The sequence below is a fragment of the Lissotriton helveticus genome, chromosome 3_1 (genome assembly GCF_964261635.1).
Source record: "Lissotriton helveticus chromosome 3_1, aLisHel1.1, whole genome shotgun sequence".
In the NCBI taxonomy this organism is placed as follows: domain Eukaryota; kingdom Metazoa; phylum Chordata; class Amphibia; order Caudata; family Salamandridae; genus Lissotriton; species Lissotriton helveticus.
The window spans coordinates 51,820,615-51,836,503 of record NC_136061.1 but is presented as its reverse complement, the minus strand read 5'-3'; the positions used below and the strand labels follow the sequence as shown (position 1 = coordinate 51,836,503).

Sequence of the window (15,889 nt, the reverse complement as noted above, 5' to 3'; positions counted from 1 at the left end):
CGTTCCGTTTGAGCGGCCGGACCCCCCGGGGGACCACCCGGGAGATGACGACCTATGTATTGCACTAGTGCTCGAATCACGGAAATAGATACAACATGTAACCTGCGAATTTCCTGAAGGGTACAAGCGCCGTGATTCGGGTGCGGGGTAAAACCACCCAACGCAGGCCAGTTAGTACCTGGAATCGAGAGTGGACCTAACCTCGCAGCGGACAAAGAGTGGGGGAGGGCGCCATCAAACCAAACTCGATGCTGCCAATGATCAATAGGTATTTCCAGTGCACTGTACGGTGTATATTCAGCCGGGACAGCTGAGGCGGTGTAGGAGTGGAACAAACCAGAAGTTGCGTCCACAGCCGGAAACGTAACCCAAGAGTAAAACAACTCGTAAGGGAACGCCGGATCTGCACACACCACGAAAATCACAGCCATCCCATCCACCGGTACTTGGTACGTCTGAAGATGGTTGCGCACCGCCACGCGACTATGCTGCGCAATGGCCACCGCCGCCATGACAACACTGGAAACAAGAAAGCACAAAGAATACTTTGTAGCACAACTGGGTAGTAATTCAAAGAAACCGTTTAAGAAAGAATCAAGCTTGAATAAGACCTATTTCAAAAAATAGGTAGGTTTCACCGACACCCTACTTTCCGGAAACGGAGGTGAAGGGGTTAAGGTCTGAACGATATACTACTCGAGTGTCATGATATAAGACCACCGAAACCGTTGGGCGCCATGTCGCAGGGTTTCTGTTCTCACACAGAACTGTGCACAGAGGAGTGGAACCTCGGCGAATTAGGGTGTCCCAAAACTCACCTTAGCAACCAACTCACCCCTTACCGAGCTAGCTACAGTGTCTCATTGGACGTATCAAACTCCCAATGTTTAGACAAACCAGAACATGAACTTACAGTACCTCAGGGTACGTGGGACTCATGAACACTCTTTCGTTATATTATCATTACAAACCAGAACATGGAGTAAAGAGGACACATGTGCATTTGAAATGTTTATTTACTAATGCCGTCTTCTCAGGCGCAGTATCTTAGATAATACAAGTATACTTATTATCAGTAGCAAAATTGTCAGTATAGTTACTAAGACATAAAAAGCGAATGGTGACAGCATGTTAACATACTGTAATGAATAAGAGTTAACAACACTTATATCCCACCCTCCCTAACACATATATTATATTATTAGCTAAGAAGGTCTCTTTGGGTTGTTTTAGGGCGGGCCCATACCTTAGTGTCCTAGCATGAAGGAATCACATCAGCATACACCAGCTCTCTCTGCATGTGCACCGCATCAAGTGTGTTCTATGTGCCTCGTGCAAAGCAATATCAATCCCGCCTGAAGCCAGAGTTGGCAAAGGCTGCACTTGTGTTATGACTATGAAGGCGTAGAGATCAGACCTAATAACAATTCCATATCGTGTTGTTCCTGAAACTTCAGCACTCTTCGTGCAGACATAGTTTATTAAGCAAAGCTGATATCAGAGCAATAACATATTATTCTCACATAAACCACGGCAAACTACTAGGTTGAAAGCTAAGTCAACAATTAAGTGTCGTATGCAGAAGTTGCAAGAAAGAAAAATGGCGTTTAAACCTCAAATGTACCTATGCTAACTTAACATGATATAAGGATATACAGGAGCTATATGACAAACCTTTACAACGCAACTTTTACAATGCACTACCATTACAACGCATTCATTACAACGCAACATCCCTTACAACGCATGCCATTACAACGCAACCATTACAACGCATGACACTACAACGCATACAATTACAACTCATGTCATTATAACGCATACCATACCAAACGCATACCATTACAATGCATACCATTACATCGCATAGTACCCTTACACTATCCAACACTTACCCTACTGTTACACCCCCTGGAGTTAGAATAATAATTTTTACCCCTACACTATCCAACACATACCCTACTGTTGCACCCCCTGGAGTTAGAATAGTAATTTTTACCCCTACACTATCCTACACTTACCCTACTGTTGCACCCCCTGGAGTTAGAATAGTAATTTTTACCCCTACACTATCCAACACTTACCCTACTGTTGCAACCCCCTGGAATTAGAATAGTAATTTTTACCCCTACACTATCCAATACTTACCATACATGCAATGTAATGGTATGCGTTGTAATGGAATGCGATGTAAAGGTAGTTTTTAAAAATTCGTTGTAATGGCATGCGTTGTAATGGCATGCGTTGTGATGGAATGCGTTGTAATGGATGTTGTGTTGTAAAAAATGCGTTGTAAAGGTATGCATTGTAAAAGTATGCGTTGTAACGTCATACATGCTGCTGGTGGAGTATGCATCTAATCAAATGGCCAGTTAACCCTTCAACTTGTGCATCTACTGGATGGCGGATTGGTTTACAAGGGACTCCACAGGTGCTGGAATAGACTTGGGGTTTCTGGTCTTAGGTGAACATGTTTCTAACCTTCTTCTATTCGTTGCAGAACCGCAAAGAGAAGAGGGACTGTCCGATTCAACATCGTAGGGGGCAGGACCCCCCACAAAAAGAAGAAACAGAGAAGAACCACCTCTCCCATCCAGTGTCCTCAGGTGCAGCTGGACTCTGAGACCTCAAGAAGACCACCCTTTGAGCTGCTGCAGAGCACGACGGTGTTTAACGTCTACCAGAAGGTAGTCCATGACACCGAAGGTGAGGAACTGCAAGAGGTGTTGGAGATGCTTAACCAACTGAACGAATGCCGAGCCGCCAAAGCTGGGAAGAGACGTCTTAGGCTGGTGAGGAAATTCCTGGCAATGGATTGTGCCCAGAGGGTTTGGCCCCTGAACCCAGTTCCAAAAACACTCACCAAACAGCTAGAAGCTGAGGTGACCCATGGAAAAATCAGTGATGACTGTCTAGAGGCGATGGGGGTATTTCTTTGCTCCTTGCTGGAAGACTCGTTTGGACGCTTTTGGAAGGACATAGCCGAAGGGCTTATAGCGTGCGGGGTGCAGCCTTCCCAGGTAGGATCGGGAGGGTGGTCCCGGCTGGAGCCGCTCCTGCACATCCTGGCATCAAAGCTGATCCTCCGACGCTTGAAGAAGAGGAAGGCCAAGTTGGTGCACAAGGTCCGGGCTCAGCCGACTCCAGAAGACAAGGACTTGCTGTTGCGATCCCTGCAGCTGGCAGCTGAAGGTTGGCCCACGCTGGAGATGCTACATTTTCTGAAATATCTCCAGACGTATGGGCCCATGGAGGATCTCCCACTGCTGGAGAACCATCTCCGCTTCTGCTTGGAGGTGCAGAAGTTCAAGAATGCCCACCACGACATACCCGACAAGGCTCTGCTGAAGAAGAAAACCTGGATCATAAGAGACTGCTTTCTGGCCTCCCAGGTGGAGCCATCACTGCAGGTATGGCTGGAGCTGTGGGCTTCTTAGACGGGAGAAGATAGGCTGCAATAGGTGTTAGAGGTTGCAGGTAAAAGAGTATGGATCTGTGGAAATTCTGTTGTAGAGCAGGCCAGGGTGCAATCTGAAATGCAATTTGGTAAAGTCCAACTGGGTTTAGAGAACAGAAAGATGTTGGTGTTGGCATGGTATAGGGGGCATGAGATGGGGCCAGGTGGAATCTGCACTGTGGGAATTTAAGGAGAAAAGTGTTAGTCTGGACGGGGTGGTGATATACCTGGGAGAGAATGACCTGGTACAATCGACAGGATTGGAACTCCGTTCTGGTCACCATTCTTGTCTTATGTATCCTGTGGTGGGGCTTTGAAACTACCCATACTACAAAGAGTCAGGTGCCTGCAAAACTCTTCCCCAGTGGCCACTAGTCTGCACACAAAACTCGTGTTTAAGCAATCGTTGCATCATTCACAGTTACATTTTCTCTCCCTTGTCACTTCTTCCAGCAAGGTTTTCAAGTCAGTTATTTTATCTGGCAGCCTTGATACCATTCCCACCTAGCCCATAAATTTTGATCGGGGGACCGGTCCTTCTGATCTTTCAGTTGCCAGCGGTATCCCAAAAGACTCTGCTATGGTCACCAGTGTTCTCATCAGCCTATCACAGTTATCTACAGATTCCACCCTGTCTTACATCAAAAAGTCTTCCAAGTAATGCAACACTTGGGCATAGCTTTATGCCACAACACTAATTGCCACACACTTGTTCACACAACATTCCGCCTGAAAACATATCTCTAGCAACTGAAAGTCTGAAGGGTGAACTGGTAGGAGGCAAAAAGCTAACTTGGTGGCCACCTTCCCTATTGCCATATCTTTCCCACAATTCCTGACCAACTTCATGGCCGTGTGGACACTGACGTACGACACAGAAAAATCCGCATGATCGATAAAGTCATTTACTGAATAACCTCCAGCCAAGATAGGTGATGGATGAGGTAGAACTCCCCTGCCTTCTTTTTAGGCAAGTGTCCAGTAGGGACACTATGAGGTCCATGATCGGTGGGGAAGCAAACAGCCCTGAGATCCTTCCACTCACAACCTTCTTGCTAAGTTGGACTATCACTACCTGTGGGACACCCCTGCATGATTGCAAATTCTCTACCTATCGTCCCCGGCTAGCGGTTCATCAATGCCCATGACCTGGAGAATCACCTCACTTAAGTGGTCACCTGCTGGTCCCGTTGAGGACCCCTCATTCCCCATCTGTGTATCCCCCTGGAGTGTCCTTCTGTCCTGTCTGTGAACTAGCTTCCATCGAGGTATGCCCCAGGAGTTTGTATCCCAGGAGGCGTGGCTCTTTCTTGTGGCAACCCCTACCCGCTGAGCACTGCTGCTCTTTTGTGTTACGCTGCTGGGTCAGAAACCTTTTCAACAATTCACACCATGCTCTCTGCATGCACTCAACGTCACTTGTGTAAAGTTTTGGGGCCCTAGGCCCCAAAGTAACCCAGTGTAGTATCCGCCGACAAAGCTTTCTTTGTCGCCTGAAATGCCTCTTCTTGGGCGGGTCCCCACCTCCATGGGGTAATGGCTTTGCTCAGTTCCCTAAGGGGGGCAGTGAGGGCGGTTCGGTTTTGGATGAAGCGCCCGCAGTATGTAACCATCCCTAAGAAACTGCGCACACCGGTGACACTGGCGGGTGCTGGAGCTGTTTGGATGTCGTGGACTTTTGCAGGATCTGGAATGACTCCTTCCTCCTAGTATCAGTACCCAAAGAACGCTATTTCCTTCTAAAGTAAGGCACATTTCTCTTTGTGAAGCATGCAACTATTGTTCTTCAATCATTGGAAATCACTGTCAGGCGGTCCAGGTGTTCTTCCAGTGTAGGGGCGTGAACCAGAATGTCATTGCTGATATTGATGGTAACTGCAAGGCCAGCCAACACCTCTCTAATTGTGTCCTGAAAAACTTCTGCTGTACTTGAAACTCCAAAACTGAGGTGTTTATACCTCCATAGACCCACATGGGTGGAGAATGTGTTGATTGCTCTTGATTCTGGGGAGAGCAGTAACTGATGATTCCCTGCCCGGAGATAAATCTTTTAAAACCACCTTGAGCCACTAACCTAAGCCACAATGTCATTGGCCGTGAGCATCAGTTGTCACTCACGTAGGATGGCCAGATTGGATGGTCTCATATCAACACATATTCTGACCTCTCCTGGCTGCTTGGGTTTTCACTCCACCGCGATCGTGGATACCCAGGGTGTAGTGCCATCGACCATCTCGATAATGTCCCCTGTTCTACCTTCTGCAATTCTGCCTCCACCTTGAGCAGCAGTTGGAACACCACCCTCTGATGCGTCAATGCGACAGGCTGGATAGAGTCATCAATGTCCAGGTGTAAGAGACAGCTTTTAAGCCATTCTATACCTTTGAATAGGGTTGCAAACTCATCCACCAATTCGTCCACACTTCCCAAATGATCACTTAAAGCAAAAGTGACTAGTTGAATATGATGTGCTGTCCAACAGCTCAGCAGCATTTCAGAGCCACCTCTGGTCACGTGCACTTTGGCACAAGTGGAGTGAGACTCATGCTTGATCTCCGATGTGAACACTCCTGCTAGCGGGAATAGTGTTGTTGATCCGAACGCAAGGATGTGGGTGGACGTGTGGTGTAAGATGGGTTGTAAGGTGAGTGCCTTCAAAACATCCTGTGGCAGAATTTGAGTTGCAGCCCCTGTGTCGATCAGCACTTGCAACTGATGGCCTGCCAGGAGGATGTTGCACTTAGGAATGCATCTCCGCAGATGTCCACCGGGCTTTAGAGCATGGATGACGTGAACCACTCCTGTGTCATCATCTTCCATATCTTCCTCATTCTCGGGCATTTTGGGAGTCTGCATGGCGTGTACTGCTTTGGTCTTCGGTCATTTTGTTTGTGTGGGAGATCGGCACAACTTAGCAAAAGGGTAGAGTTTGTTGCAGGCCAAACACTTTTTACCTTGGGTGGACTGGGCTCTTGATGTGAGTAGGAGCCATCACATACAAAACACGCCATAGGAGTTGAGTTGGATTTGGGACATGTTTTTTTGTGAGTGCTCGCACTGCATGAGGCTGTTTCAGCATTGGGTAGCAGGTATGAGGCTGCTTCAGCATTGGGTAGCAGGTATGAGGCTGCTTCAGCATTGGGTAGCAGGTATGAGGCTGCTTCAGCATTCGGTAGCAGGTATGAGGCTGCTTCAGCATTGGGTAGCAGGTACGAGGTTGCTTCAGCATTGGGAGCAGGTATGAGGCTCTTTCAGCATTGGGTAGCAGGTATGAGGCTGCTTCAGCATTGGGTAGCAGGTATGAGGCTGCTTCAGCATTCGGTAGCAGGTATGAGGCTGCTTCAGCATTGGGAGCAGGTATGAGGCTGCTTCAGCATTGGGTAGCAGGTATGAGGCTGCTTCAGCATTGGGTAGCAGGTATGAGGCTGCTTCAGCATTCGGTAGCAGGTATGAGGCTGCTTCAGCATTGGGTAGCAGGTATGAGGCTGCTTCAGCATTCGGTAGCAGGTATGAGGCTGCTTCAGCATTGGGTAGCAGGTATGAGGCTGCTTCAGCATTCGGTAGCTGGTATGAGGCTGCTTCAGCATTGGGTAGCAGGTATGAGGCTGCTTCAGCATTCGGTAGCAGGTATGAGGCTGCTTCAGCATTGGGTAGCAGGTATGAGGCTGCTTCAGCATTGGGTAGCAGGTAAGAGGCTGCTTCAGCATTGGGTAGCAGGTACGGGGTTGTTTATGCAGGTATGAGGCTGCTTCAGCATTGGGTAGCAGGTATGAGGCTGCTTCAGCATTGGGTAGCAGGTATGAGGCTGCTTCAGCATTCGGTAGCAGGTATGAGGCTGCTTCAGCATTGGGTAGCAGATGTGAGGCTGCTTCAGCATTGGGTAGCAGGTGTGAGGCTGCCTCAGCATTGGGTAGCAGGTATGAGGCTGCTTCAGCATGGGGTAACAGGTATGAGGCTGCTTCAGCATTCGGTAGCAGGTATGAGGCTGCTTCAGCATTGGGTAGCAGGTATGAGGCTGCTTCAGCATTGGGTAGCAGGTATGAGGCTGCTTCAGCATTCGGTAGCAGGTATGAGGCTGCTTCAGCATTGGGTAGCAGGTATGAGGCTGCTTCAGCATTGGGTAGCAGGTATGAGGCTCTTTCAGCATTGGGTAGCAGGTATGAGGCTGCTTCAGCATTGGGTGCAGGTATGAGGCTGCTTCAGCATTGGGTAGCAGGTATAAGGCTGCTTCAGCATTCGGTAGCAGGTATGAGGCTGCTTCAGCATTGGGTAGCAGGTATGAGGCTGCTTCAGCATTGGGTAGCAGGTATGAGGCTCTTTCAGCATTGGGTAGCAGGTATGAGGCTGCTTCAGCATTGGGAGCAGGTATGAGGCTGCTTCAGCATTGGGCAGCAGGTATGAGGCTCTTTCAGCATTGGGTAGCAGGTATGAGGCTGCTTCAGCATTGGGTAGCAGGTGTGATGCTCTTTCAGCATTGGGAGCAGGTATGAGGCTCTTTCAGCATTGGGCAGCAGGTATGAGGCTGCTTCAGCATTGGGTAGCAGGTATGAGGCTCTTTCAGCATTGGGTAGCAGGTATGAGGCTGCTTTAGCATTGGGTAGCAGGTATGAGGCTCTTTCAGCATTGGGTAGCAGGTATGAGGCTGCTTCAGCATTGGGTAGCAGGTATGAGGCTGCTTCAGCATTGGGTAGCAGGTATGAGGCTGCTTCAGCATTCGGTAGCAGGTATGAGGCTGCTTCAGCATTGGGTAGCAGGTATGAGGCTGCTTCAGCATTGGGTAGCAGGTATGAGGCTCTTTCAGCATTGGGTAGCAGGTATGAGGCTGCTTCAGCATTGGGTGCAGGTATGAGGCTGCTTCAGCATTGGGTAGCAGGTATAAGGCTGCTTCAGCATTCGGTAGCAGGTATGAGGCTGCTTCAGCATTGGGTAGCAGGTATGAGGCTGCTTCAGCATTGGGTAGCAGGTATGAGGCTCTTTCAGCATTGGGTAGCAGGTATGAGGCTGCTTCAGCATTGGGAGCAGGTATGAGGCTGCTTCAGCATTGGGCAGCAGGTATGAGGCTCTTTCAGCATTGGGTAGCAGGTATGAGGCTGCTTCAGCATTGGGTAGCAGGTGTGATGCTCTTTCAGCATTGGGAGCAGGTATGAGGCTCTTTCAGCATTGGGCAGCAGGTATGAGGCTGCTTCAGCATTGGGTAGCAGGTATGAGGCTCTTTCAGCATTGGGTAGCAGGTATGAGGCTGCTTTAGCATTGGGTAGCAGGTATGAGGCTCTTTCAGCATTGGGTAGCAGGTATGAGGCTGCTTCAGCATTGGGTAGCAGGTATGAGGCTCTTTCAGCATTGGGTAGCAGGTATGAAGCTGCTTCAGCATTGGGTAGCAGGTATGAAGCTGCTTCAGCATTGGGTAGCAGGTATGAGGCTCTTTCAGCATTGGGTAGCAGGTATGAGGCTGCTTCAGCATTCGGTAGCAGGTATGAGGCTGCTTCAGCATTGGGTAGCAGGTATGAGGCTGCTTCAGCATTGGGTAGCAGGTATGAGGCTCTTTCAGCATTGGGTAGCAGGTATGAGGCTGCTTCAGCATTAGGTGCAGGTATGAGGCTGCTTCAGCATTGGGTAGCAGGTATGAGGCTGCTTCAGCATTGGGTAGCAGGTATGAGGCTGGTTCAGCATTGGGTAGCAGGTATGAGGCTCTTTCAGCATTGGGTAGCAGGTATGAGGCTGCTTCAGCATTGGGAGCAGGTATGTGGCTGCTTCAGCATTGGGTAGCAGGTATGAGGCTCTTTCAGCATTGGGTAGCAGGTATGAGGCTGCTTCAGCATTGGGTAGCAGGTGTGAGGCTCTTTCAGCATTGGGAGCAGGTATGAGGCTCTTTCAGCATTGGGCAGCAGGTATGAGGCTGCTTCAGCATTGGGTAGCAGGTATGAGGCACTTTCAGCATTGGGTAGCAGGTATGAGGCTGCTTCAGCATTGGGTAGCAGGTATGAGGCTCTTTCAGCATTGGGTAGCAGGTATGAAGCTGCCTCAGCATTGGGTAGCAGGTATGAAGCTGCCTCAGCATTGGGTAGCAGGTATCCTCACTCTAGCAGAAGAGGTGACCATGTCTTCCTCTGCTTGCTCTCCAGCTCGACATGGACGAGGACCTGCTGCAGAGAACCATGATGGCGGTTGAGGACTCGCTGTATGTCGACCTCCCCGAGCCAGGCCTGTTCGATGAGCTCCATGCGGCTGTGTTTACCAGCCTGCTCCCATTCTGGGCAGGGTTCCGGAAGATGTGGGTAACGCGGTCTGCTGCCAGTGCCCAGAGGCCTCCAGGTAAGCATTGACGCATGCCAGGTGGACAACACACCGAGCTGCAAGCACCCAGGGACATTGGGTAAGGATACTGCATGGCTAGGAGAAAATGTTAGCAGAAAACAGTGTCATCTGCCAATGGCCAGAAGCTTTCACAGAAGGACGCCGCATGGCTAGGGCACAATGCAAGTGCCCACAGGCCGCAAGGTAAGGACATGGCAAGACTAGTGGACAGCACGGTTATCTGAAATCTCCGAGAGGGCTCCAGGTTATGATGTGCATGGCTAGTGTACACTGCACTCAGCTGCCAGCGATCACGCCACCTGGTATAAACGTAGGCTGGCTACTGCTCAGGGCAGTACGCTACGGTTGTATGATGTTACCACGCGATCAAAATGACTGCGGTACATCACAACGCATCTTTTACAACGCAAGTCGTTACCACGACTTGTGCTGTAGGGTGCTGGACCAGAAAGATTTACTATTCCAACTCCAGCCTACGTACAGCAGGGAAGGTGTTGGAATAGTAAAACTACTATTCCTTAGTCTAGAGCGCCCTCCAGTGCAAGTCGTGGTAATGACTTGCGTTGTAAAAGACGCGTCGTAATGTCACCGCTGTGTTTTGACCGCGTTGTGAAGGATGTTTACCTCCGCTACAGGCACCCAGAGGATTCTAGGTAAGGATGTTTCAGTGGGCAATGCAGTCAGATGTGTGCGCCTAGAGGCCTACAGTCAAGAATGATTTAGTATGGCTAGTGGGCCACGCAGTGAGATGCATGCTCCCAGAGGCGTCCATGTCAGGACGTAGCAGGGCTAGTAGGCAACGCGGTCAACTTCAAGCACCCAGAGGCGTCCATGTCAGGACGTAGCAGGGCTAGTGGGCAAAGCAGTCAGAAGCATGCTCCCAGAGGCGTCCATGTCAGGACGTAGCAGGGCTAGTGGGCAAAGCAGTCAGAAGCATGCTCCCAGAGGTGTCCATGTCAGGACGTAGCAGGGCTAGCGGGCAACGCAGTCAGCTTCAATCACCCAGAAGCCTGAAGGTAAGGACATAATCTGCTTCTGGGCAATGCATGTGCCCAGAACCCACAAGGTAAGGACGCTGCATGGTTAATGACCACATGATGTTTAACTGGTTCACCAGCTTAACCCATCCTTCCTGCGCACATCATATCCATTCCTCTCCCAACTTTCCTAACAGGAGGTAAGTCTGCACTTAGAATCTTAATGAACACATCTGGAGAAGTCTGATTCCTGGTGAATGGAGTGAGAGCTTATGAGGTACCTCAGAAGGCTCATGCACACACTGCAGAAGTTCTTGTGTGTCCTGAAGGTCACAGGTTCAAAGTCCATCAGGTTGACTCAGTCTCTGATTATTCCATGATAATAACAGTGAGAAAAACAAGAAACATGTGTTGGAAATGGGATCCCCGGCTGGCCAGGGCTTTCGCCAAAGTCAGTCAGAGACCACCCCCCCCAAGTCAGGGCAAGGGAGTTACACGCGAAGAAAACCCCTGCTCACCCTCTAGGTAACGTGGCGCGAGCAGCAAGGCTAAACTTGGAGGCGATGTAAGTTAAGTATTTGCGCATGCACCCCAGCAACAACACCCAGGACCCACCACAAAGGAAACTCCACACAAGGTTATACAAAAATAGCCTTTGTATTACACCCAAACACATTAGATAAAACACACACTTTACAATGTGCCAGAGGCACGGGCAGAATTTACAGGGGATATGTACAAGACAGGGCCACCTGGACCACTGTCAGGAATCAGAAGTAACACTTTCAGAAATAGCACTTAGAATGTAAATCACTGTAGCACAAAATATAAAAAAATAGAGCACACAACCAGTAATCACTGGTAACCAGGACCTCACTAGCACCACCTGTACTAGGGAGAAAACAACCACCTAAGTATTACAGTACCTGTAGGGGTGTAAGCACATAACACATGATGCAATGCATAACATTCATTCAGAGGTGTAGGGGAGGAAAACACATGATGCATCAACAATACATTCAGAGGTGCAGAAAATGAACAATTGCGCCAAACTCACAGAAGTCACCACCTGTGACTGTCCCTAGGCCAACTGGCCTTGTTGGGGCTAGGACGCCCTGTGTCCAATGTCAGGGGGGCCTAAACGGAGCAGTTGCCCACAAAGTGCTGGGCAACTGGGTAGCACAATGATGGGGCCAACACGCTGGGGGAGCCTCACAGGCTCTGCAGAATGACTGTCCCCTTGGAGCCTCGCTGGGCTCTGAATACACCAATGGCCCCTGAGCCTCTCTGGGCTCTTAACTCATGATGTGCCCCCAAGAGCCTCTCGTGGCTCTAACAAATGGTGTGCCCCCAAAAGCCTCTCAGGCTCACACACAACTGTGGCACCTTTTTGTAGTAGTCCCTCCTCTGGGGGACTCGAGGACAATGGCTCACGTTAGGTAGGAGCCCCGCTCGGGAGACTCGCTGTGCCTAAAATGCCCCCAGAGCCTCTCAGGGCTCACCCACAATTCCCCTCACTCGGGGAGAGAGCACGAGGGGGGGCGGGCACCGACAATGTGCCCCGACGCCTCCCCCTTCCCTGGAGCAACCACTGCGCCGTCACTCACCCGGTCTCGCTGCAGCTGGCTGGAGAGCTCCCGCTCCTCGGGACTCTCTGTTGCTGCGGCCGGACTCTTCCTGCACTGCGGGGGCCCCGCCGGTGCGGGCGAACCTCTGTCTTCACCGAGGCTTCCCCAGACCGGGGGAAGCAGAAGGGAGCCTCGCCGGTCCTGCCCTCGTCCGGGCGTCTTGTGCCTGTCTTCCGGGTCGCGGCTGCGGGGGCGGGACTTCCGGTCGGCCCGCTCTCTGATTGGCCGGCCGGCAGGAACACTTCAGAGTCGTCACGGGCAGCGCGGCGGCCCGTCTCCGGCACTTCTAGGCGGGGGATGAATTTACCGAGGGCTCCCTCGAGTTAAATTTAAAAACAGCAGCAAATCACCCGGGCAATGCCGGGTGGGCACCGGCTTTCTTAAATAAATACTCCAATCGAGGTGGGCACTCGATCTGGCAGGCAAATCGCTCCCAAGCGCTAAGGGTAATTAACACAGCGCTCCCAGCGCTATATGGGAAAATAAAGCGCTCCCAGCGCTGGCAGACAAAATAAAGCGCTTCCAGGCGCTTCAGGGGAAACACAAGTCCAGCAAAAGTACCTCAGGGCAGGCAGCGGGCAAGGCTGGGCCCAGAGCCAGCTCACTGGGTCTCCAGGCAGGGAGACACTCCAAGTGGCGGTCCTCTGGCCCAGCGACAGCAGCAGCAGCCCCCCTCAGGATCCTGGAAGAGAACAACTTCTGTGGGGACACAGCCCCATTTTTATACAGTACATTCCTTTGTCTGAAGGCAGGGTGGGGGCGGAACCAGTCGCAGCTGGTTCTTGAGTACTCTGTTTACCTCAACCACCCTCTCTATTCACTGGCAGGGCTTGGGTCATTAGACACACCACAGGGGGGCGGAGCCAGCATTGTGTGGGGAAAACCCAGCCCATCCAAGACACAGGTACACTCCTCCCACACATCACTCATGCTAATCTCACACTCACCACCGGGCAGACCCATCCAGACTTCCTGGAGCCTGGCATGCCAGCCAGCTCCAGCCAATCACGCTCCAGCACCCTCACTGCACACGTACAGCCATGTCTAGGAATGATACTTCCCCACTAGACACATACAAGCCGCACATACCGTTGCGCAGCATTCATTCTCACGAGTTCACACATACCAGACTCAAGCCTGTACACCCCACGCATCAGGAACTACCAGGGACACATACATTCCCCATGCATTCCTATGGGCGGGCAGGCCTAGCTCAGCACATGCACTCAGAGTGCGCACGCACTTTCCACTGGGACACAGTGAAAGTGCGCAGAATCCAAAAATCACCATCACCAGGTCACCATTTAAAGGCAAAAAGTCTAGGGGTGAACCTGCCCTAAGGGCCAAAGTCCAACAACATGATAGATTGAATGGTTGAGCGAATCCCAGCCATTAGTAATCTCTCTTAAGTGCATTCCATGCCATCATTATTGTGCTCCAAATCTATGTGCTGCATATCATTACCCTGCATTACAAAAAGTGTCCCATATCTGTCTCCTTTTCACTGAGGCAATTGCTAAGACCTCTGGTTATCACTCTTCTTTGTTATTCCAGGGAGCAATCCAGTTGAGCCCATCCTAGTTTTTACGGGCCGATGATGATGCATGACACTACCAGAGTCTTATAAAGAAAATTCATTATTTTCTTTATGTTGATGTCTCATTAATACTTTGCTGTAAAATAACCCTCCATGTATGTGTTATAAAAATCACCCTGTGTTCTAGCCTCCCCTCCTTAATGGAGGCCGCTGCGCGGAGGATCGGGCAAGTGCCCTGACCTCCTGGCCTGGGTAACCGCTCTCCCTCCACGCAACACCGCCCAGCCGTCTCCGCCGCCGAACTACGAGAGCAGGGTTGAGACCGCTCTCGACCCGCTACCCAACCTGCTTGCCGCTGCGCTTATTTTAATTGTTACTTTTATTTTTATCTTAGTCCCAGTGCCGTTTTGCCATCCCTTCTGTTCTGGCATTGCCCCTTGAGTCACTGTCCCCTTGTCTGCCACAGTGTAATTGCTCGTTTTTTCCTTTGTTGGTGCCAGTTCAGCCCCGCCCAGCCCCTGATCGCCGTTCCTGCCTTCCCGCCTCCTCCCTCCCCTACTTAACGGAGGCCGCTGTTCGGCCACGCGCAGCGGGCGCGCCTATGGCAAGCTTGTCTGCGCCCATCCGAGTCCCGACCACAGCCAGTGCCATGAACCCTGGATCTCCAAGACCCCACCAATATGGTTCCGCCGCCCTCCATGCACTCAATCCCGGAAGACACACCGACTGCAAAAGTTCCTCACCGAACACCACCCACGGACAGTTCTCCTGCAGACTCTGCCAAAGTTCCTTCACCATCGACAACGCCCCTCCACCTCTGAAAGCCCATTGGACGCACGCACTGCCGAAGTCCTGACATGCATCCTCATCAACGTACTCTTCCTACACCGACACGTCCGTAGAGATCTGGGACCTGATCGACACCCTCTCACCCGACTTCGCCTTTGTCACGGAAACCTGGACCAACGTGACATCCGGCCCCGACATCGCCACTACCATCCCCGATGGCTACAAGATCCAGAGAAAGGACTGCCCCCACCAACCAGGAGGAGGACTCGCCATCGCGCACAAGACCTCCCTCTGACTCTCCACCTTCAGCACAAGTGACCCCCCCACTCCAACACAGAATACCTCCACTTCCAGATCAGCCCTAGGACCACGCTACGCGGCACCCTCGCCTAGAGACCCCCGGGACCTCGCACACTGTCCGCAACTACCATTACAAAGCTCGTGCCACCCCATGCCATCACCTCCATGGACTACGTCCTAGTCGGAGACCTGAACTTCCATTTCAACAACCTCAGTGACCCCGACTCCACCACACTCCTTGACAACTTCGACAACCTCGGTCTGAAGCAGCTTGCAGACACGCCCACCCACAGAGCTGGACACACCCTCGATCCCATCTTCGCAGGAGGTGCTAACATCCGCTTTAGCCATACCACCCAGCCCCTCCGGATGGACCACCACTGCGTACACTTCACCTTCAACAACACCACCGCACCCAAGTCCGCCCTGCTCCGCCACAAAGGAATTGGAGCAAGATCACAGAGGAACACCTCATCACCGCCCTGCTCCAAGACCCTCCCAGCGCCACGACCGACACCAACTCCTCAGCCAAAGAATTTCACAGCTGGATCGCCTGCTGCACCGACAGGCTCGCACCCCTCCGCCACCTCGTCAAACAACGACCCCTGAAAGCCGCCTGGTTCACCACAGAATTACTAGAAGCCAGACGCGCCTGCAGACGCCTAGAGAAAACATGGCGAAACAAGAACAACACGGAAGCACTGAACAAACACAGGAGCGCCATGAAGGAATACCATCATTGCATAAGAGACACCAAATGGACTTTCGTCAGGAACAAAGTCCTCTCCAAGGCAACCAGCGCCAAAGAACTGTTCAATGTCATACAGCATCTCACCAAACACCCCAGCGAAGCCATGGACATCACACCTTCCCAGGAACTCTGCAA

At 51.3% G+C, this 15,889-nt stretch overlaps 1 protein-coding gene across 1 annotated transcript in view; it reads left to right on the top strand.

Moving 5' to 3' along the window:
- LOC144822618 (uncharacterized) overlaps nucleotides 1-15,889 on the top strand; it is a 327,297-nt gene that overhangs the window by 283,819 nt on the left and 27,589 nt on the right. The window contains exons 16-17 of the mRNA XM_078680351.1: nucleotides 2,501-3,410; nucleotides 9,580-9,769. Coding sequence (XP_078536477.1) covers nucleotides 2,501-3,410; nucleotides 9,580-9,769 — 1,100 coding nt within the window. The remainder of the gene's footprint in view (nucleotides 1-2,500; nucleotides 3,411-9,579; nucleotides 9,770-15,889) is intronic.